A 22,087-nucleotide genomic window follows, 5' to 3' on the forward strand; every position below is an offset into this window, starting at 1 on the left:
AAGGGGCAGGGCGGAGGATGCAGAGCATCCCCCCGAAATTACTTAAATTATTTATTATTATCTAGTTTCATCAACTGAATAGTAAGTTACTCAGCTGTGAAATCAGGTCTCATTAGGAATCCCTTTTCTCTAGTTACGAGCCCCGGAGTACGCGGGGTGTTTACTCCCGTGCGTGCTCCTCGGTGCCGCCCGTCCCACACCAAGGGCGCCGGAAGTTCCGCTCGGCGCGGCAGCAGGGCGGCCCCGCCCCTTCCGGCGCGCGCGAACATGGCGGCCGTGCCCCAGGAGGAGGCCGGGCCCGGGCCGGGCCCGAAGCAGAGAGAAAAGCACAAGAACAAGAACAAGAAGAAAGCGGCGCCAGGTAGGGGCGGGACGCGGGACCGTGCGGGGCTGGCGGCTCTCCGGGAAGGCCTCGGGTCCCTCCGTGGGGCGCTGCGGAGGGTAGAGACGGCTGGTGGGTGCTTGGGGCCGGCAGCGGCGGTGCCGTGTTGGTGTGCCCGCCCTCGAGCTACTCTGCGTCCTCGCCTCGGTCTGTGCCTTGTTCCTGTGTAATTTACTGGCACGATCATCTTGTATATACCAGATCAATTGCGCTTATCTCAGCTGCGGATTCCTTATCTCTCTCTTTTTATCTTTTTTTTCTTTTTTTAATTTAATATAAATAGTTTAAAGCAGCATTTTTTCTAATGTCAGAAAAGATGCAGACTGCACTCAACAGTGTATTAAATCAATCCTCTTGTAACAGTAGATTTTTTTTTCCTTTTTCATAGCAGTTGATGAATCTGAACTTCTTACTGTGCCAGAAGGATGGAAAGAGCCAGCCTTTACAAGAGAGGATAATCCCAAAGGGCTGCTGGAAGAAAGCAGCTTTGCAACATTGTTCCCGAAGTATAGAGAAGCGTACTTGAAAGAGTGCTGGCCTCTTGTCCAGAAAGCCTTGGGTGAACATGTATGAACAATAATTGTGACACTGCACTTTACCTTTTGGGACATACAGGTCTTACTTAAGCCAATACAAATAGTGCAAGTTGCTTTTCTCATACTGCATTTGTAAATTTCTACTGTGCGTGCATTTTAAATTAGCAGTATCGTTTTTTGTCATCCAAATCAGTGAAGAATTATGTACCAGAATTGCAGTTCTTTGCAAATGCTGTCAGCAAAACATTTGCAGCAGTAAATGTCTCTTGTTCCAGGCACTGACAGCTTTGTTGTGCTTGAATTCAGGGAGATGAGAGGGGTGGTGCTTTGGGCCTCGAAACACGTATTCAGTCTGGGTTTTGTCTCTTTGTGTGAATTTTCTTAAGCTAGAAGTCACTTAATAAATTTGGGAAAACAGATCTGCATTCTGTTAGTTAACTGCTTGCTGCCAAAGCTGAATTATGATCCTGACCTGTTGTTTCTTTTCAAATATTGCAGTATGTGAACGCAGCACTGGATCTAATTGAAGGAAGCATGACTGTCACTACCACTAAGAAGACTTTTGATCCCTATGCAATCATTAGGGCTAGAGACTTAATAAAACTTCTGGCAAGAAGTGTTCCATTTGAGCAGGTCTGTAATAAATCCTGAAAGTTTTTGTCTATCACTGTGCTTATATTTTGTCTTAAATTCTATCATAATACTTAATTTTATACTTAAATTCTATCATAAGACTTATAAAATACTATGTTTTAAAAATGGGGGAATTTCAAGTGAGTCAAGTAAAATGAAATATGTATTTAAAGTAAATATATCTGAAAGCAAAGGGAGAAGAATAAACGGAAGTATTCTCTTGACTCTTACGGGTAATACATTTGGATTCAGATGACATTGCCTGCATCTTTTTAGGCGGTTCGTATCCTTCAGGATGATGTTGCATGTGACATCATTAAGATAGGCTCTCTGGTGAGGAAGAGAGAAACTTTTATAAAAAGAAGAGCACGGCTTCTTGGGCCAAAAGGATCTACTCTGAAGGTATTTCCTATAGATGGAGTAACCAGACAATACTGAGACCCAGATTTGTGTCAGGTCTTCATATTATTCTAATTTAATTTCTTTTTTGGTGTAGGCCCTGGAACTGTTAACAAACTGTTATATTATGGTGCAAGGCAACACTGTGTCAGCTCTTGGACCCTTTAGTGGGCTAAAAGAGGTAAGATGAGGTAGATGAGCTGTTTGTGTAGCAAACACAAACTTCTGTGCCCAGCTCGAGGGTGGGAGATGCGCAAAATCTGGCAACCTCAGCTCAGCCTCAGCATCTCACTGGCTTTTCAGCTGTGTGTTAGTAAGCTACAATTACATGGATGTCCATAGTATTATCATCTTAGCTGCTGAATCTTAAGTTCTTTCTGTCTTGGAAGAAAAAGCATCTGTATATGTTTTAATAACTATGTGGGAGAAGAATGCTTGTCAAAAGCAAGTTCCTCATGACACCATAAGATCCATGGTAACATGAAAATAATGTTTGTGGGGCCTGCTGGAGTCTGTTAGAAGCATGACAATATTATTGGCATTTTTGAACTGCTGTTCCTTCCAGCTAACTCTGTGCTTTAGCTCTTTAAAGGCTGGAATCAATGATCTTGGAGGTCTTCTCCAACCGTAATGTTTCTGTAATTTAAGGCTTACTACTTTGTGGGGGGCAGAGGCAGGGAGAGGAAGCACGATATTTTATAGCTGCTATTTTAGTTGATTAGCATGTGAAATGCTTGCTGAGCTTTCTGTTCTTTTTCTTTTGTATTCAATACAGGTTAGAAAAGTTGTTCTGGACACAATGAAGAATATACATCCCATATATAACATCAAGGTTAGTGTGGACCACTGTGCATCTTTGTTTACAAGAAAATAGTATTTCTTCCCAGATGGTTGTATGTTAATAACTTACATGTTTCTGTGTAGTAATCTACTTTTGAGAATTTCTGTAGTGTGCTGTTTTATGAAAACCACTGACTTTGATGTCCTCCATTTTACTAGGATACATTTCCATAACACCATTATGGCAGTATCAGTAAAATCAAAAGAAAAGTGTGTGTAAACTTTATCCTTTGATTGTTGGCTTGATACTTGCCCACTTAAACTGAAGCACCTTCCTCCAGTGCATTCTGTTCCTGTTTTGAGACATCTTTCTGGTTCTGCTGTTCATAATTAAGCCTCTCTGCTCTTACTGTAGTGAGATGTGGAAGGTTTGGATGTAGCATGTTTCCTGTAATTAAGTCTCGTGAAACTTCTCTTTTGGATCTCTTGGTTTCTACTATAATGCTCTTTTTTTTAATAACTTCTCTGTAATGTTGTGAAACTACTGAAGACTTTGATGATCAAAAGGGAATTAGCAAAAGATCCTGAACTGAGGACACAAAGTTGGGAAAGATTTTTACCTAAATTCAAGCGGAAGAACTTGAAAAAACGGAAGGAGCCCAAGAAGAAAAATACTAAGAAGGAGTACACACCATTCCCACCTCCGCAGCCAGAAAGCCAGGTCAGTTGAAACTTTATTTGGTTATGCAGGAATATAGCAGACCTGAAATTGTGCTCTTAAAAAGAGATGGGGAGGCTTTTTCTGTCATGTTCTGATTCCTTGATATTGCACATCGGGCTTATAATGCATAATTACCTAAGGCTTCTTGCTACTTGTCTTACTCAGATTGATAAAGAATTGGCAAGTGGGGAATACTTCTTGAAAGAGAGACAGAAGAAACGCAAGAAAATGGAAGAGATAAAGGTAAAGTTGTACTAATCCAGGATCCAGTTAGAAGGCATTGGATTGCACACTTGGAATCTGATTTGGTTGGTTTTTTTTTCCTTTTTGCCCTGCTCCATTGCTACGTGACCTTTTCGTTGGTAACTTCAGGCAAAGCAAGCAGATGCAATCAAGAGAAGACAAGAAGAAAGAAATAAAGCTTTTATCCCACCAAAGGAAAAGTCAGTTGTGAAAACAAAGAAAGGTAACAATTTATTTTTCCTGTTTTAAAACATTTTGTTGTCAATTTCTAGGCTGAGTGATTTTGCAAATACAGCCTAGGAAAAAGAAAGGTCATACAAAAACATCCTGATGGTAAGATCCATGCCAGGAGTTGCCAGGGACAGTAGAAAGATCATCTAGCCAATAAGTCTATACCTATAAAATGGTAAATTCTCTGCAGAAGAGTCAGTTGGTTGTTCTAGCTTCATCAGTTTTTGCCTTTCAGTTTTACAGTGAAGCTGCTATGACTTTCACATTCAAGTAAGCAGAAAGCAATACTTATTGAAAAACTTATATCACAACTTTGGTACAAGATAGGGTAAATAACTTTTCTAAATGTTAAAATAAAACCACACTATATGCAGAGGAAGAGCTTATGTTCTTGAGTGATTTATTTTTTTAATGCACTAGAGAAACAAGTCTTTAGTTCTCACTGATTATGCTTCATATTCATAGTATTAGATATACTATTAGCTGTACTACCTACATATTATTACACTATATATTACACAATTTCTTACTAACTTTAAAGTTTGTGTTTCTTGAAAAGCATGTGTTTTGTAGCATGGATACAGTACTTTTTTTTTTGTTGTGATGACAGTAAATGTCCAGTGATTTGGAAACTGTTGTTGTTTGCACTATGTCTCAAATATGATGCTTTTTGAGCTGCTGTGTGTTTTGAGCTGAAATCCTTCAGTCTTCCAAGAACAGATGACAGGAGTAGTTTGTATGGTACCCACCATTAGATTTAGGAATTAACTGTGTGAGATAGGAAAGTTAGATCCAGACTCATGGCTTGTGCTCAAAAGAGAAAATACCATCACCTGTGTGAACATAAGAGTAGGTTATTCATGTTGCACAGCACTACATGTTTAACTTCAGTATTCCGGCACTCCCTGTAGAAGTTTGTAATAAAGGTTTCCATGCAGGAGTCAAAGATCTACATCATATTCCCCCAACCCCTGCTTTCTCATCCTTTGTCTGACAGCGGCCATTAATGAAAGGCCATGGAGACAGTATAAGGATGAGATAGGCATGTTTGGGATCTTAGCACTTTAGTTATTTGCAGAGAGACAAAATGGTGTAAAAGCTTTTCTGCATGTAAGCACTCAGCAATTAATTTCTTTTCTTATGCAAGATCAATCAAGCCTATGTCTAAGACAGTGCATATGTACTAATTTCAGAAGAGCACATCTGTGTTCTGAAGAGTGGGTGATAATAGTTTGTATGTCTGTAGGGTGCAGCATCAAATGTCCAAATGTTGTTGTATGGGATTTTTTATATAATTGTTCTGCAAATTCTGCTGAGTAACATTTGTAGATAATACTGGTTTCAACAAAAATTATTATTAGAATAGTCTATAAAATCGTTAGTGAACATAAAATGAGTCCTAACCAGTGCTACAGGATGCAGTTTGCTGTGTTCATATATGTCTTCTTGTAGACTGTTAACATTTTTCAGAAGTAAAATTCATGTCTGTTACCTTTGTATTTCATGTAGCCTCCACTGAGAAAAAGATTGATATTGAAGCCATCAAAGAAAAGGTAAAGAATGCAAAGAAGAAGAAATTAGGAGCACTCCCTGAGGAAGAAGTAAAGTTAAAAATGGCAGCAGATGAAAAGAAAAAAAAGAAAAAGAAGTAATTCACCACCCAAGATGTTTACTTGTCACTTCTTATAATGAACATTTTTTCACTTGGAAGACAGGAGGTTTCTTCCTGTCTGGTATAATGTGGACAAGAAAAAACTAAATAGAAAGATCATCCTCTTTTTCTGGTACAGTTTAATTAGTGGATCTACAATAGCTGTACAGACTTGGCGAGGTTGGTGAAGAAAACCTGTGCTCCTGTGTTATTTGAGAAAGAGAATATATTTGGATAATATCCATCTGTGTAAAGGAAAGGTTTTACAATAGAACCATTGAGCAGTTTGATGTGGAGTGTTAAACATTTGGGTCGGAAAACTGGAAAGGTGAAAGCTCAAGGCAATGGTGTGGTGATAACTTTTGCTAAACGGGCAAGATTTATTACTATATTATGCTTTTATTTTTGTAAAAGCTGATTATTTTTGTGTGTCTTGTCTCGATGTTAATAAACTATTTTAATACAATGTTCTTAAATCCTTAGTTAGTCTACTGTATAACCTCCATTGTGTTGTCCAGGAAACAAACTCACAGTTTCATGTGAAAAACAGACAACCATAGTCTTCATTGCATGCCATTAATAAACTGTCATTTATTAGCATTATCCTGATGGGTTTTTACACAGAATATGGTATCAAGTAAGTGTCTTTACACAGGGATTGTGATGCAGGGAAAGCAAAAAGTTGTGTTATTTATCTTTAAATATATTCTTAGTTTATTTCCTTTTTGCAAGAATGTCTTAAAAATTATGTTCCTCTTTTGGTTTTTTTTTTTTTTGAGGCACTTCCTGTATTTTAAAGGAAGTTTAGAGGTTTTTCAGCTTCCTGAAACTGTGAAATACGATGCAATAAAGTGCACCAGCTGAGCAGCTGTTGCTTATTTCATACATCTGAAATTAAGGAATCCAATGTAATGAGGAGGAGATAGAGCCACACTAATTTAATGACTCTTGAGTGCTTTTGCTGGGTTTTGGAATTTTGATCACTGCACATGCAGTGGAAATGATTGTCCTAGAAGGATGCAGCTCAATGCCTTTTAGGTTAGTGACCTTTTACTTGAAACTACTAGGTGAAAACACGGCCTTTTTTTTTAACACAAATGAGAATTGAGAATATTTTTGGTTAGCCAGTACATGTGCATTGGGACATAGGTACAGTGCTTGCCCTCCAAGCAAGTGACCTTTCAATTATGTGAGCAGTTCTTGGCACTTAATTGTTAAGGAAAAAATACTCCGCATCTTCCTAGGGACTGCATTATTTGTAAGTGGCAGTTTCTTTTGGAATCAGTCAGGAAAATACTGTTTAAGCATCTTTCACTGAGAACACGATGCTTAAGTCACAAGCCACCCATCTCAGAAACCAGCAATCTGATGGGCTCAGTGATACCAGCACTACAAAAAGCTTTTCAGAAACACCAACTGGTGTTTGGCGGTTGACAGAGGCAAGGGGAGACCAAAGTTCAGGGCGTGGTGGGTAGTTCAGACCTCTCAGGTAGTGAAAGGGCTGATTGCAACAGGAGACACTGCAATACTTGAGTTTCAATTCTCGCTCTCACAGAAGGGCTTTAGCAGAAGAGTGCAGAGTGAGGACCCATGAAGGAGAAGTTTGACAAACCAGGGAAGGAGCATGAGTGTGTTAGGGGAGGGAGAGTCCTTGGTTCTGAACTGCATCAGGCCCCTTTCATGACAGAGGAGTGGCACACATTCCCCTGCCTGCTTAAAATGTTAAAAACTGTTTTAAACTGTTTTAAACTGTTAAAAAATGTTTTAGACTGGTATATCATTTCAGGAATCTGGCTGTGACAGTATCCTAAAAAAGGAGTTTTCAGCTGCATCAGCTAACTTCTTGGGTGCCTGAGTTGCAGTGCAGGAAAATGTAGCTCATCTTGGGGCAGCCTGGCTTTGTTTACTTCCATGGAAGTGTGTTTTTTTAAATTAGGACCCCCAGCTGAATAATTTATGTAGCTTTTACATGACATCTTTCCAGTAAAATTCTTAGTACACTTCAGGAAATCTTGTTATGGAGTGGAAAGACATCAAATGGTGTTTTGTATTTGTTGGTTGTTACTGTTGACAAGTTTCAAGAATTGTTGGTAGGACATGAATTACTTAAACTGGAAAATCCAGAAAGCTTATTCATATTCCCAAAGGCAAGCCAAAGGCTTTGTCTGCCCAAGAGTCCATATCTGAATGGAAATGGCCTGCATGGTGTCACTTGCTGGTGCTTTGTGCATCTGTTTTCTGATGGAGTATGGCAGCTGAGTAAAATGTAAATAATAGAAAATAAACTGGGCTTGGAAGAGTGAAGAGTTTTTTTGTGTTTTCAGAACAGCTTGAAGTACTGCAAATTATGTTCTTAAACTGATTTTAGAGTTTACAGACTTGCAGAGATGTACCTGAAGTCTGTATTTCTGTATGAGTGTTTTGTGTTTATCCCATGGAATTCATGGGAATATGCCCTGTGAAAAATTCAAAGTGGTTTGATCAACCAGAGCTACATACCTGGGTTTTTGGATATCCTTAAAATGACAAAGCTGCTTTTTTCCTCTTGACTTCTTGATTTTCAAGCTTTTTTTTGTTTGAAAAATGCCCCATTGTAAAGTTTGGGAGTTTAATCCCCCTAAGCCCACAGTTTTTTTAAGGAAGGTTTTAGGATTTCCTGCTTAAGTATATAGTTAAATGAAAGTGTTAACATTTTGAACTTTAAGGGCTCCGAGTTGCTTCTGTTTCTTCTCCCTGGAGGCCCCAGTGTATCTGGTTCCCTTCCCTGCATTCCTCTTCCCAGTAGTAGGATATTGCCCACATGGGGGGCAGAGCGTGCTGGGCGTGTGCTGTGGAGCCCTGAGCAGGAGAGTGCCCACACATTAAGTCCTGCTGCCCACGTGCCACTTGCCTGCCGATTTTTAGATGGGACTTTGCAGTACACAGAGCTTGAGGCTCGGGTTTTGCACAAGAGTGTCTGTGAGTGTGCTGTCTTTGCTATGGAGGCTCCAGTAGTCAGCAAACAAAGATATATAAAAATATATCAAGCATGAAAGTCATAATTTTGTCCCCAGCCATATTTGCATTTTGAAAAATGATTGGTTCAAGGAATGCTGCAACATTGAAATGATTCTAGTACAAGCAGTACTAGCAGATAACTATCTGGAAGTGTAATGTGAGAAATGTTGGGCCCCAGTTCCGGCATTTTCAGTTAAAATCCATGCCAGTAGTAAGAGCAGGAGTCAGGGTCAGGAGACTGATGCAGAAACACTGATAGGTATTGTGGTGACACTACCGCAGAAATGAAGGGCTGAGGGGAACCTCCCAGCTTCCTCTACAGCAGTGTGTGCAGAGGGACACGGTGCAGAAGCTTCTAGAAGTATAGACAGGGATTGCTGGGGTCCAGTGTGAGTTTGTGCAGCTCTGCTGCTTCCAGACTCTGCTTCAGCTGAACACAGCAGCTGTCCCCGCAGCCTTCTGCCTGCTCCAGATGTGCAGGTTCCAGGAGGTTTGTTCTTTGCCAGCTGTTGAACCAAAGTTGTAACTACGGGCACAGTGTGATTTTATTTGGAGTTCTATCTTTCCCAGCATTGTTTCTAGTGTTGTGCAAGTTGGAGCTGAATCTGGGGTTATTTCATGCACCAGCAGTTAAGCTTTAGCTCATGTCGCAAATTCATGATTGACATACACAGGAAGCAGGAAAAAACACTTTATTGCTTGAAACAGTAGTAAAACCCCTATGCCCACACAACAGGAAAGATTGCAGAGATATATAACCATGTAAACACAAGTGAAACTGTGTAGGCACAGATGAAATGAGTTTAAAAACAGATTCTAAGCAAAGCAAAGTACCAATGACAAATGCTCTGGGAGACTGGGAAGTGCTGCTACAGGATGCAAATGCCAGAGCTCACAGGGATCCAAAAATTCCTCAAAAAAATTTAATTATACAGGCACTCTGCATCTTGCTGTAGGAGTGCCCAAGGTGAGTGCAACAGGAATGAGACAGGTGCATGCTCTGCCTGTGCCTTGGCTGTGGGCTGGGGCCTGGCTCCTGGGCTGGACACCCTCCAGCCCTTCCTGAAGTGTATTGGGCAGCCACCTGCGCCTTAGTGTGCTGCCCGGACAATGTGCTCCTGTACCCACCAGGTCACATGCACACTGCTCCACTTCATAAATATTTTAACTTTTAAAGCAATATTAACATCTAAATTAATTTTAACTTTTAACTTCTGAGCAACGAAAGCTGCTTATCAGTGCTTGTAACTACAACCTGCAATGAAGATGTTATTTCTGTACTTCTAAATCACCTGTGGATGCAAGCAATGTCTCTACCAATGTTTGTGTTGCCTGTAACTCATGTGAACGGAAGAGATGAGTTGAGCCAAGTGCTCTTGTGTGCACAGTGGGTAACGTGTGTTACCCACTGGCAGGTACCAGAGACCAATACTTTGATAAGAGCCAGGTGACCACAAATGTAATTATAAGGAATAATAATCTTAAAACAATCCCGAGGATGCAGAACTTATCACATGCAGCCACAGATCGGTCCCACTCTGGTTGCCAGTTGGAATCCTCTGTGAAAAAAATAATTGACTTGTTTGCAAGTATAACAGCAACAAGGGCAACAAAAGGCGGCAGTAATTCCAGTGGTACTTACCAATGACTTTGTCACGCTCTGGATTTTCTGGAGAGAGAAAAGAAGTAAACATAAACACACTTATAATTTAGAAACAATTCGACTCTAACTGAAAGGGAATGAAATGTGACCATCGTAATGGGCATATAAGTACAGCTGATGTGTTTCTTCTCAGGAAGAAGCAAAGTCCTGCTGACTCTGGGAGAGCCCTGCCCTGACTCTCAGGACTCTGCTGAGGAGTGGCTTATCACACTTTTCTGACTTCTACCACCAGTGGCTGGTGTAGAGAGGACACCCCCCAGGATGTGCTGCGTGAGATCACTTTGGCTTTTGCCCTGTGCCCTGTGTTTTGAGAGCCTGCAACTAACATTAAACAGCCCTGCGAATCCAGCACTCCCTAACATTCCTTAGGTACTGGTGTTTTAACGGCATCTTCCCACTCCTTTAGCTCACCAATGGTCGAGTGCTGGGGAAAAGTGTGACCATACCCTCAGCTCCCCAGTGGCCACAGCACAGTGCCTCTTCTTTATGGCAGTTTCAGGTCTCCTTCCCTCCTGACTCCATGCAGCCATTACAAAGCCAAGTGCAGGCATACCAGGAAGGCTGCCAGACTTGGGTTGAGCACTGCATCTCCAGGAAGGCTCTTGCATGTCAGCCTTGTTTTCTCCCAGTGCTTCGGGGAAAGCAGATGGCCCGGCTGATGGTCACTGGAGTGAGCAGCTCTGGCAGTGCCACGGCTGCTCTAGCCACCTGCAGTTGCATGGCAGGGGCAAAACTTGCTTGGACCTGCACCAGCTCAAGTCACACCTCACGCATCAGGTAATAACTGGGGGCCCCCAGGACAGGACAGGTATCCCATTCTCTGCTTTCTGTTTCTGCAAGCAGCAACTTCTGGTGGGGGTAATAACACCTTAAACTGCAGCCACCATGTCTTCCATAACACACCCTCCAGCACCTGAAGAGCAGACCCCATCCCATCACTCCCCAGGGTAGAGAACAGGCTCCTTCTGCCCTCCTCCCCTCCCCCTCTGAATCACTACCCACTTGGCTTCTGACTGCAGTTTTCCAGCCTATATTTAGGAACAGGAGAGTGCTGTGCCTGACTTCTGTCGGTATCTTTTGTGTGCTCTTTTCCTTTCTACATGTGCTTGGGGAGGATGTCTGGTTCTCTTCTACTTACTACACAGCAGGCCGGCACACTGCTCACCACTGCACTCGCTGCACGCACCTCCTGTCTTGTAGGGGCGCTCTGGGTAATTCCCACTGCAAAGGAAAATAACACTGCTCTCAAACAGCCCGTGGGAAGACATTAATACCTACTGCTAATTAGGGTTTAAGGTGATTTTTGCTTCACTTGTTAATAGAGTGATGGTTTTTTCAAGAGTCCCATCCAAGTGCCCTGTACCCAAGAACGAAGTGAAACAGAAGAGATTAAATGTAATGGGACACCCTGTTGTTTAAGAACCTGGAGACAGCAGTATTGCAAACCTGGGAATTAAAGCAGTCTTAGGGTTGGGTAATTTGTGTGCAGGAAGGCTCTGGACTCTCATAGCTCACTCTGGCTATGGAAACAAGAGCAGGTTCAGTTACTGTCTATGTATGCGTGTATTCAGCCTTGAAGAGGGATGCTCTGGTGTTGGAGAATCTCTCATAGGTGGTGATTTCATCCATTTGTTGGTTAATATTTTAGGAGTGATGCAGGTCTCTCTCCTGCTCCCTCCCTCTGCCAGTGGTGTGAGTGGGACCAACTACCTCTGCCCAGGCTGATACTGCACCAAACACAGCTGAGTGCTTTGCTCAAAGCATGGCCACAGCAAGAATTACAGCATGCCTCAAACTGCCCATAAACACAGAGACGGACTTTGTAAGCACGACATCTCAGCAGTGAGATGAAACTTCATGGTAAAACCTCATTACTTGCAGAAAGGATGAGGCTTTTATTGCTTGGTCTAAACTGAAGAGTACATTCACATGAGGCAACTGTATATGCATCTTGCCTGGGCCCTTAGTAGAGCTGAAACAAAGCAATGAAGCTGCTGCTTCTCCAAATCAATAGCTGGATGTGACATTAGTCCACTTTTTAACATGCAACTGACCACTTGTGGTGTCCTCACCCAGCAGGGGAGGGCCCAGCTTTAAAGCCCACTCTAGAGTCCCTTGCCTCTCCAGAGAGACCCCTGCCTGCTTTGCTGGATGCTGGTGAAGGCACCACTCCTCTTCCCCATGCCAACACAGAGCAAGAAATCCAGTGGGATTTTGGCCCTCTGCATATTTGCATGTGGGGCTTCTGGGGAGAGCAGCAGTTGTGTCATTTCAAGGTATCTAGTTAGGGTTACATGTTCTTCCAAGGATGAGGCATGGGCAGAAGAAATGCCAAATTTGGTTGAGTTCAAGAGCTGGACTTGGCCCAACATGGTATGTGTGTAAGGCTTTTAAAGTTGCATTTATACCATGGTGGTATTAATTAGCTGGAGAAGAGAATAATACATCCATCCTAGCTGGATATTCTGCTGACTATTCATATGAAGGACCTCTGGATCAAATTTGTTTTGAGCATCCCCAGCCTCCTAAGTAGCCTTCAGCTGCTAAGACTGCAGGCTGCCAGCACTGCACACTTCAGTGTTTATCCAAGCCATTGGCTTAGGGGCTTAATTCTTCAGACACAGGTGGGAATATCTTCAGACTTTGAGTTTGCACCTTGGATACTGTCTGGGGCCATCTTGGCAATCAGGAGCAAGGGATTAACTTTCAGATGATCACTTCAGTGTTTTCATGTCAACATCTTATATTTAATCCTTTCTTCCAGTCCCACTGCTTTTTGTCTCCAATATATAGCCCTCATCTAGCAAATTTAAAAAAAAAAAAAAAAAGCTGGTTGGACAAAGGTGTACCTCTTTGTCTGTTTTGGAGACTATTTCCTCCCACAAAAAACAGAACTAAATTGAGTGATCTAATAAATTTGCATGTTATGGAAGGGAAGGGGTAGGACCCGAGCCCTGTGAAATATTCATAACAAGAAACCTTACGGTGGCCCGTAGTTGCAGATGAAGTGTGCTGCGTTGACAATGGAGGTGTATGTCACCTTGGGACAGAACTGGACTGCACAACCAACCTTGTAGCTTGTAGCCCAAACTACCTGCAAAGACAGATGGATACACTGGTGACAAAGGCTTTGATTCAGCACCTGAAGAGTTAGGAGAAGACCTGCTCTCCTCTGTTTTATTGCATACAAATGGGATGAGGAGGACTCCTTCGGCAGGCTTCACAAGGAAAAGCAGCAGTAATGGATCTCAAAATCATAGTTTGTTCTGAAAAAGGACTGATTATTTTACCCAATTCACCAGGTATGTGTTAAAACTATGCAGAAAGAAGACAAAATAGCTGTAACGTTGTTCTCCTTTTTTGCAAAGGAGAAAGAAGAAGTTCATCTCCTTTGTTTCAGCCTAATCCATTAGCTTTCTGTTTTTCCTGCTGCAGGAGCTGAGTTCACACCTGTGCAGAAAAGGCTGTGTGATCTGCTACAGCTCTTATGAGGGCTGGCTGCCCCCTTACTAAATCCCATGGGGACATAAAGCAAATTGCCAGAAGGCACTGGTGCTTTGGGAGGAGGATTGTGGCTAGGCTGCAGTCCTGCCTTTTAATATCAAGACTGTGACTAAGATAATCTAGAGACAAGGCCACTACTTCACTTACCAATCCTCTCTGTCCCAGAAGCTTTTCTGTGGGACCCAGCATGCTATCAGAGTGCAGCCAAATGCTGCAGTCCTGGAAAAGTCCCATGACAGCAGCAGGAGACAAGGGCACAGCAGTACTTGAGGGTGATAAAACAGCAGCAATGACTGACTGCATGAGCAATATGGAAGGATGCTGGCAACTTAGAACATAAATACATTTATGCTTCCATTGACTTAAAGGGGAGGTCTGGCCCTTTCTGTTTATGCCTGTTTGGTACCAGCTCTGGGAAGTGGGGACAATCCTCAGGCTTCTGAGGGTCTTAGTGGCAGAGCAGAGGTCGCTCCTGGCACTAGCCATAGATAACTGAATTCCTTATGACTGTGAAGGACTGAATAAAAGAACCTTCCCTATCCTAGGAGGCCACTGACTGAGCAGTGATTTGTGGTAACTGCAGTAATTGTGCCCAGGGAAAATTCTCTTCTCCGCAGCAGGGACAAAGAGGAATGAGGAGTTCCCTGACAGTAAAGACCCATGGATACCTTGGGCTATCAGATCTTCTAGCTATAATCACTATCACTGCTAACTCCAAGTGATCTTATTTTTTCATCCTACCCCCATGAAACTGCATGGGCTGCTCCTCCACAAACACCATGGTCAACAGCACTGTGCTTTAGTGCCAGGTAAGGCGTGCTTCTGTGCAGTTGCCAGGTGCTGACTCTTTCAATGTCCTTGAGAGCAGGCTCAAAGAGCAGCACAGTCACTTCTCACAGCTCCTGCATCCACATATCTTCTCTGCATACAAGTTCAGAAAGCCCACCAGTTTCACCTCATCTACTCAAGTCCTAAATGCCCATGTGTATCTCTGCAAAAAATATTAAATAGCCTCAGGTCACTATTTAACCCTAGAGCTGCTGTTGCAAGCTGTCCTGCTTTCCTATAGCTGTGGGTAGTGATAGCAGGGTTTCATGGCAGTGGCAGTCTTTTTCCTCACTTTGCCCACTTCCTTTGGGGGTAGCAGTTGGACAAAGTGCACACATGATGTTTGCAGAACTGCAGACATCTCTTTTCATGATGGTACTTCTCCAGCCCTTGGCATTTGAAGACTGCCTGATAGAGCTAGGACCTAATTCTACTCATGCACTGCAGCTCACAGCCACTGCCATTGCCTGTTTTTTGGCCACTATTTGGCTAATCTGACTGCTTGATGGCTGCACTATTTTCTTCCAAAAAATACCCCAAACTGCCACATTTAAAGTAATAATACAGTAACTCTTTTCCTCCCACAAATGGGAACATAAGAACATCTTGTACACACAGACATACAGTAAGACTATATGTCCAGAACCTGGAAAAGTTCACTGAATCTTCAACAGAAATGTAAAAGTTTTGTATCAAAATAGCAAAGTTGGTTCATGGTTTAGATGGAGAAATGCAATGCCTACCTGTGTATAGTGGCCACATACTTTACTGCACCCATTGGTGTTGTAATTGTAGTGTTGGACCTCGCTGTACCAAGAGGCTAAGGCTGCTTTCACAGTAAAAACAGAAAGTGAGCCAGTCCAGATGTTTTCTCCAATAAAACTAAATCTGGGGTGAGTTTTCCCTTTCTCTTTGAGGTGTATATTATGTTTAAATACACATTTCTGTGCCCAAGCTTTTGCAGTCTTTGCCAAATCTGGATCCCAACTCTGCAAAATAAAGACAATTAAAAATCACTTTGTTATATTGGCAGCGCAGTAATTCAGAGCAGCTCTCAGGAAAAGCTGGGTCTCAATAGTGTAGATGCTTTTGGTTCCTTAATTTTTTACTTCTGTTGAGACTTACAGAGCTACATGATAGATTGGCTTGCAGGTTTATTTCTGATTTGAACTTAAATTGCTGATTAAGCTTCAGGAAACTTTTGGGGTGATGCATGATCTTGGCTGACTGGCTTGTTGGACATCAAGAGCTGTACATCAGTCAAACACAATGTTTGTGGCACAATGAGCATTTCAAGGCTGTGCTGGCCATTACAGAACATTAATGTAAATTAAACTGAATTTACATGAAATTTGGAAAATGAGGGTTATGCTTACCATATCGATAATGGTTGTGTAGCTTTGTATTTGCTTAAGGCCATGGCTTGCAGGTCAGTTCACAAGCAGACTGGGATTTTGGGGACAGTTTAAACTCAACCCTCTGGTGAGCATCATCGCGTTTGGTGGCTTGAAACACTAGTGCTGAAATCGTATTTGTGGAATGACTCATTCCATTTCAGAGGCAGTGGTTATTTAAGCAATTGAGTTATGTAAATGTCTTTTGTTTGCACTGGAGGTAGTGTCTGCTCTTGCTGGGTTTTCTTGTGCACACACCTTGATTAAGCGATTACAGCATTGTACCTCCTAATAGATACAGTACCACAAGTGTACGCTTGTAGTCCTAGTTATACTTTGTGTTACATAAATTAAGTTGCCCAGCACTGAACTATTTTGTACTGAAGCTTTTTTTAAACAATCAGCTTTTTATTTCTGTCCTCTTCTGTCCTCTGTCCTCAATTAAAATAGCTTACCTTATTCTGCAAATGATGGAAACTCAAAGGAAATTGTTTTGAATATATCAGAAATGATGAAGGAAAATAGATATTTTACAATCTACCTTTTTGTAGATTTTTGTAAGTAGGTTGTTAGATTTTGTCTGTTTTACCTTAGTAAGCTTATAGCTAAGTCTGAAACAATGTGTATTGTTTATGCTACCAATTAGTAATTAAAAATCACAAGATCATGCCAAAATGCATCTACAGAGATTTGAAAATATGTTTTTACTTATGTCTCCCATTTCTTCCTTTGCCTAACGTTTGTGGAGGATGTATTTTCCCACTGTGGTGGGGTGGACATTGGCCAGGTGCCCACCAAAGCTCTCTATCACTGCCCTCCTCAGCTGGGCAGGGGAGAGAAAATGTCACCAAAGGCTCCTGGATTAAGTCAGGGAGAGATCATTCATCAGTTACTGTCATGGGCAAAACAGATTCAGCTTGGGGAAATTAATTGTATTTATTACAATTTGAAACACTTTCCTCCCACCTCTCCCTTCCTTCAGGACACAACTTCAGTCCTGATTTCCCACTCCCTCCTCCACCCCAGCAGCACAGGGGGACGCAAACTGGGGGTTATGCTCTGTTCATCAAACACTGTCTGTCCTGCTCCTTCCTCCTCAGGGGGAGGACTCCTCACACTCTTCTCCTGCTCCAGTGTGGGGTCCCTCCCACGGGAGACAGTCCTTCACAGACTTCTCTTCCTCCTCATGGAGTGCAGCTCTTCACAGCCTGCTCCAGCATGGTCCCCCCACAGGGTGCAGTCCTGTGGGAAGTGGGGAAATCCAAGAAGAGAGCGACACTGTCCCTTGGAGGGAGAGTGTGTTGTAACAGCAATTCCACAGTTAGGTTTTCCCATAAAGTTAACTGTTTTCCCGGTTACTTCAAAGTTAGTTGTTCTCCCCTCCCTCATTGGCCAAAAGTTTGGTAGTCCTCCCCTATTGGTTCAAAGTTACTGTCCCGCAGACATTGGCTAAAAAGTTACTTCACCCTGTTCTCGCACCGTGGTTGGTGCATTTTCAATCCCTCCCCTGATTGGGCCGTTTCACAATCCCCTCCATGATTGGAGAGTTCCTCATCCTCGCTCCTTGATTGGTGAACTTTTCAATCCTCTCTCTGATTGGAGAACTTCTCAATCCGCCCTGCGATTGGCCCTAAGAGAAAACCACACCCCTTTCCAACCCCATAAAAGCACAGTGTTTTAGACCCCTGGGGTCTTCGGTCCTTCTGATGTTGCCGGTTCCAGCCTCTGAATAAAGAAGCTCCGGAGATCCCCTGGCTTCCGCCACTCCTTTCTGCGCCGCCTGGGCTCTGGATCTGTGGGCAAAACTGCTTACTAGCTTACCAGCTCTCTCTCCCTCTGCTGGCACAGAGCTGCTGGGGTTGCCTAGGCGACCCTTTCACAAAAGAGCTGAATCACTGTAGCGAGCCTGTGCCTCTGAGGCAGAGAGTGTCTTTTTAAAGACAACTCGCCGCAGAAGGGCGCGGCCCGCCGAAGACTCCACAGAACTGACCTCAGGTGGTCAGTGGGCTTCGGCCGCACACCCCCAGGCCGCGTCACAGTCCTTCAGGAACACACTGCTCCACAGTGGGTGCTCCATGGGTCACCTGTTCTGTCACCAAACCTGCTCCCTGCGGGCTCCTCTCTCCGTGGGGCCACAGCTCCTGCCAGGGCCCTGCTCCAGCACAGGTTTCCCACAGGTCCCAGCCCCCTTCAGGCCTCCACTGCTGCAGTGTGGGGCCCTCCAGAGGCTGCAGTTGGATCTCTGCTCCTCCATGGACCTCCAGGGCTGGAGGGTCACATCCTGCCTCACGCTGGGCTGCACCCCGGGCTGCAGGGGAATCTCTGCTCCAGTGCCTGGAACACCTCCTGCCCCTCCCTCTGCACTGCCCTTGGTGCCTGCAGGGCTGCCCTTTCACGTCTTAGTCTTCTCTGGCTGCAACTGCTTGTGCACCACCTTTCCCCTTCTTGAATGTATTATCCTAGAGGCACTACCACCGTGGCTGACAGACTTGGTCTTAGCCAGCAGCAGGGAAATGGCTCTGTGGGACACGGGGGAAGCTTCTGGCAGCTTCTCAGGGACGCCACCCCTGTATGCCCCCTCCGCTCCCAAAACCTGCCTGTGCAAACCAAATACACCCACAAAACAAAGACATAAATAGTTTAGATAGGAATTCAGTATATCAAGTATTAAATTTGGGGCAGAGAGTCTTATTTCAAATGAGCAGTTGGTATTTCCTTAGATACTCTTAAGGACAATGGATTCAATCTGGCATTGTACAGAAGTTATTTTGCAGTCCTGGCAGATAACTCTGCCAGTTAAGACAGAAGCTTCATTTTACACCTTGTCAAGGCTCTGAGATGATCATGATGAAAGACATATGACACTGGGGGATGCACCTTAGCACTTCATGGTTTTTTCCCACATTCTGCTTTTTAAGAGTCCATACACTCCTTTCCTTCAGCCTACAGTAGTAATATGTTTAAAATTTGATAAAGGTATGCATAATACTAAGTTTAAAGTCGCATAGTAAGTTGAAATGTACTTTCCATTTTGTGTGAATGCTTAAACTGGCTGACAGATAGAAAGCGGTGTACAGAAATGTTCACACTGATCTTTAGTTTAACTGCAGTTACACTCCTTATTTGCTTATAATACTGCACTTAAACAGAAAGATTGGACTAAATGTCATGGGAGGAAAATGCACGGGATAGGAAGATCTGGATATAGATATCACTGCTGTTTAAGGAAACAATACTAACATTTTTTCCCCCTCAAGAACTACTTCTCAGTTTTCATTTTGTAACAAGTTGCTTGCTGACTTAAGGAGGAAAAATTTAATGTATAATAGTGAAAAGTGATGGAAGGCAGCACTTTCAAAGGAGACTGTTGTGAAGTTCTGATGAAACTGGTGAGACTGCTGTTTTTGAGAAGCCTTAGAACAGAACTAAGCAGTGCTTTGGGTGGCTGAGAATGGGCTCACATTTGTCAGGTAAAAAAAATTTAGATTAACATTCTCATTTTATAATACATGTTTTACAAATATCAATGGTTGAACTTTGTTACTTGCAATTCAAGGAGTTTTCACTTTGCATTTTCTTTTAAAAACTACTTTTCCAAAATATGGGAAAGCCCTGAATTCAGTCTTAATTTTTACATATCTAGGTGGGCAATTACCTCCCACAAAAAAGAAGTCTGTGAAATAAAAGCACCGTCTTCTTTTCTGCCTTTCTGAAGTACCAAAGGCCACTCAAAACACTGTTTTCAATTCCAATGCTTTTACTTTTGTAACAGATTTTATCATGTATTGCACTGCTATCTCCACATTAAATAGTTTCTGGGAGAGGTCATATTTAAGACTAGGGGTTTTACAGTGTTTTGAAAGAAACTCACCATGATTCAGCTTCTGGTTTAGATGCAATTTATTTGTCTCTTTCATATGCTTCCTTTTTTTTTTTTTTTTTCAGATTTCAGCTCTTTACTTTTTCAAAAGAAGAAATTAAACACAATTCAAAGATATGAATATTGCACTTTTAACACATCCTAACGATATTTTGTTTGTTTAGGGCCAGTAAAGCAATGTAGAAGATAAAGCGTCCAAACCAACATGTTCTGAAGGTCAGGATGCACTGCTGAGGAGAGCTCATGTAAAAGATACATCTAAAAGAGAAACTAAATAAGTTTCCTGTCATGTTTGCCATTCAAGTATCATTACTGTGCAGTTACTCTTCCCAAATGGGGCACTTTTTTTATCGTCTGACACCGAATGACAAGAAATGCCAAATGAACTTCCTTGTTTCCCTAACTTCAGTTGGGGTGTTGCTAATTACAGCTGTGGCTATGTCCTGTGGTGGTGACCATGTGAGATAGTAAGAAAGCGGGCCAAAAATAAAGAGCTCAGAATCAGGACAGCGGTTGTGGTCCACTGAATGACGGGCTGTGTTTTGCATGGTAGCTGCAGATGTTGTTCCTGAGGTGTCCGGGGAGCAGGTGGGGGCAGAGCAGTGTTTGCAGACACGATTGTCTCCAGCACTCGATCCTCCTGCACTTGGTTTTTGATTTTTGGCTTCCCCGCAGGCCCAGCCCCTCAGAACTGCCGCTGTGCTGGCTCAGCCCGTGAGAGCCCTGCAGACAGAGCTCAGAGAATGCCCAGGGAAAGCAAGCTCTCCAGCGCTGTTTGGTAACAGGATCTGCCCTCGCCGAAAAGGAGGGCTGTGCTTAGATGTGCACAAACCCCGCACCTCCGGCTGCCGAGCTGCCTGTGGTGCCTCGCAACGAGGAGGCTTCTCACACAACACAACGGCAGCGCTCGCCTGAGGGCTGGGCTCCTGGGCTTCGAATGAGGAGTTTCAGCCAGGGCAAAATATCCGTGCACATATCCAATTGCATAAAGCCACCTGACAATTACAGCCTTCTTCCCTGCTTTAAAAAGCGGTCCGTCTTATGACCCCAGGTTATTGTTGGATTGTTTTCTGGCTTTTTACGTTTAATCACAAAAGCAATCTTTGAGAATCATAAACAGCATCACAATGCTACAAATTTGTACATAAGCCATGAAGATTCCCTTACCATGTAGAGCATGTTGCTGGCTGGTGGATCCACTCTCGACCGCAATGTGTTATGGGTTTGCACACATTCCTCAATAAACTTTGGATCCCGAGGATCAGGCAATGTCGATGGTTCATAAGAATCAGAGGAACAACAAAAGAGCAGTAAAGCCAGCACACAAGTAGCAAATCTGCTCGTCATCGGGAAAGGGAGAAGAAGAGAGATGGTGCAAGCAGAAAGTCACCTCAGTAGCTCTAGGGGCATCCCGGGGCACACGCACGGTCCGGAGCGGCGGTGCTGAAGCCCGCCAGGCTCTCCGCCCGGGTTACCTCCGCAGAGCCCCTCATGGCCTGAGGGCAGCTGGGCGGGGCCTGGCCCGCCCCGGCGGGCGGTGCGAGGGCGGGCGCGGCGCACGCCCGGGGAGCGGGGCCGGGGAGGGGGCCCGGGGTGCTCTGGGGCCGGGCGGGGAGCACCCGCAGAGTCCAGGGTCCTTCTGAGACCCGCCTGCCTGTGCCTGTGCTGTTACTCGCTCGCTGTGCAACACACCGCAATGGAACGCCGCCGGGAAAAGTATCAGTGTCGGTCCTGCCCCCGCAGGGCCAGCGCTGAAAGTCGGTTCATACCTGCGGTTTGTGCACAGGCACCAGGGCAGTTTTCTTCAGTTCCGTCACCGAGCACTTGCTTAAGGCATACACTGCAAATGTCATTAGCCCTTTCCTTACAGTCATGCTTCTCAACATCTGGTCTTCCAGCTTTAAATGCAGAGTGTTTCAGCTGTACGAAGCGGTTTTAGCTCTACCAGCAGCATTTTGCTTGGGAGATTTGTGGGCTGGACTTACTTTAGCCATGGTAATTGAATACAAAGTTAGTCACAGGAAACGAATCATATTTCAAGAACATTGTGATGAGAATAAGGAAATTAGGCTGCAAGTTCACATTAGAGCTGTAGCAGCCTTGTCTCTTTTTTCTTCTTTCTTTAATTGTGGTGGCCAAGAGTCTCTCCTGTCCTTTAGGCTTCTTTGTTACTATTTGTTTGGTCCCTGTAATCGTATTCATAGCAATTATAATGCATTGCAGAAAAGTTTTGGACAAATTTTCT

General features: G+C 43.5%; 2 protein-coding genes across 3 annotated transcripts; one reads left to right on the top strand and one right to left on the bottom strand.

Moving 5' to 3' along the window:
* The first annotated feature begins 209 nt into the window (after nucleotides 1–209).
* Nucleotides 210–6,058, top strand: KRR1 (KRR1 small subunit processome component homolog). Of its 2 annotated transcripts, none has more exons than XM_063396440.1 (10): nucleotides 210–361; nucleotides 771–949; nucleotides 1,417–1,551; nucleotides 1,828–1,953; nucleotides 2,048–2,131; nucleotides 2,726–2,782; nucleotides 3,281–3,451; nucleotides 3,617–3,694; nucleotides 3,824–3,917; nucleotides 5,435–6,058. In XM_063396440.1, the coding sequence occupies exons 1-10, from the start codon at nucleotides 268–270 to the stop codon at nucleotides 5,575–5,577; spliced, it is 1,161 nt and encodes a 386-aa protein (XP_063252510.1). In that variant the 5' UTR covers nucleotides 210–267; the 3' UTR covers nucleotides 5,578–6,058. The 2 variants fall into 2 exon arrangements, with proteins under 2 accessions (XP_063252510.1, XP_063252512.1); XM_063396442.1 differs by having other exon boundaries at nucleotides 219–361; nucleotides 774–949.
* Nucleotides 6,059–9,249: 3,191 nt separating this feature from the next.
* GLIPR1 (GLI pathogenesis related 1) lies at nucleotides 9,250–21,779 on the bottom strand. Its single transcript, XM_063396443.1, has 6 exons — nucleotides 21,010–21,779; nucleotides 15,312–15,557; nucleotides 13,221–13,330; nucleotides 11,375–11,457; nucleotides 10,216–10,242; nucleotides 9,250–10,132 (listed from the first exon to the last, which is right to left on the bottom strand). The coding sequence occupies exons 1-6, from the start codon at nucleotides 21,187–21,189 to the stop codon at nucleotides 9,975–9,977; spliced, it is 804 nt and encodes a 267-aa protein (XP_063252513.1). The 5' UTR covers nucleotides 21,190–21,779; the 3' UTR covers nucleotides 9,250–9,974.
* Between the last annotated feature and the right edge of the window lie 308 nt (nucleotides 21,780–22,087).

This window comes from Prinia subflava, chromosome 4, assembly GCF_021018805.1.
Source record: "Prinia subflava isolate CZ2003 ecotype Zambia chromosome 4, Cam_Psub_1.2, whole genome shotgun sequence".
In the NCBI taxonomy this organism is placed as follows: Eukaryota; Metazoa; Chordata; class Aves; order Passeriformes; family Cisticolidae; genus Prinia; species Prinia subflava.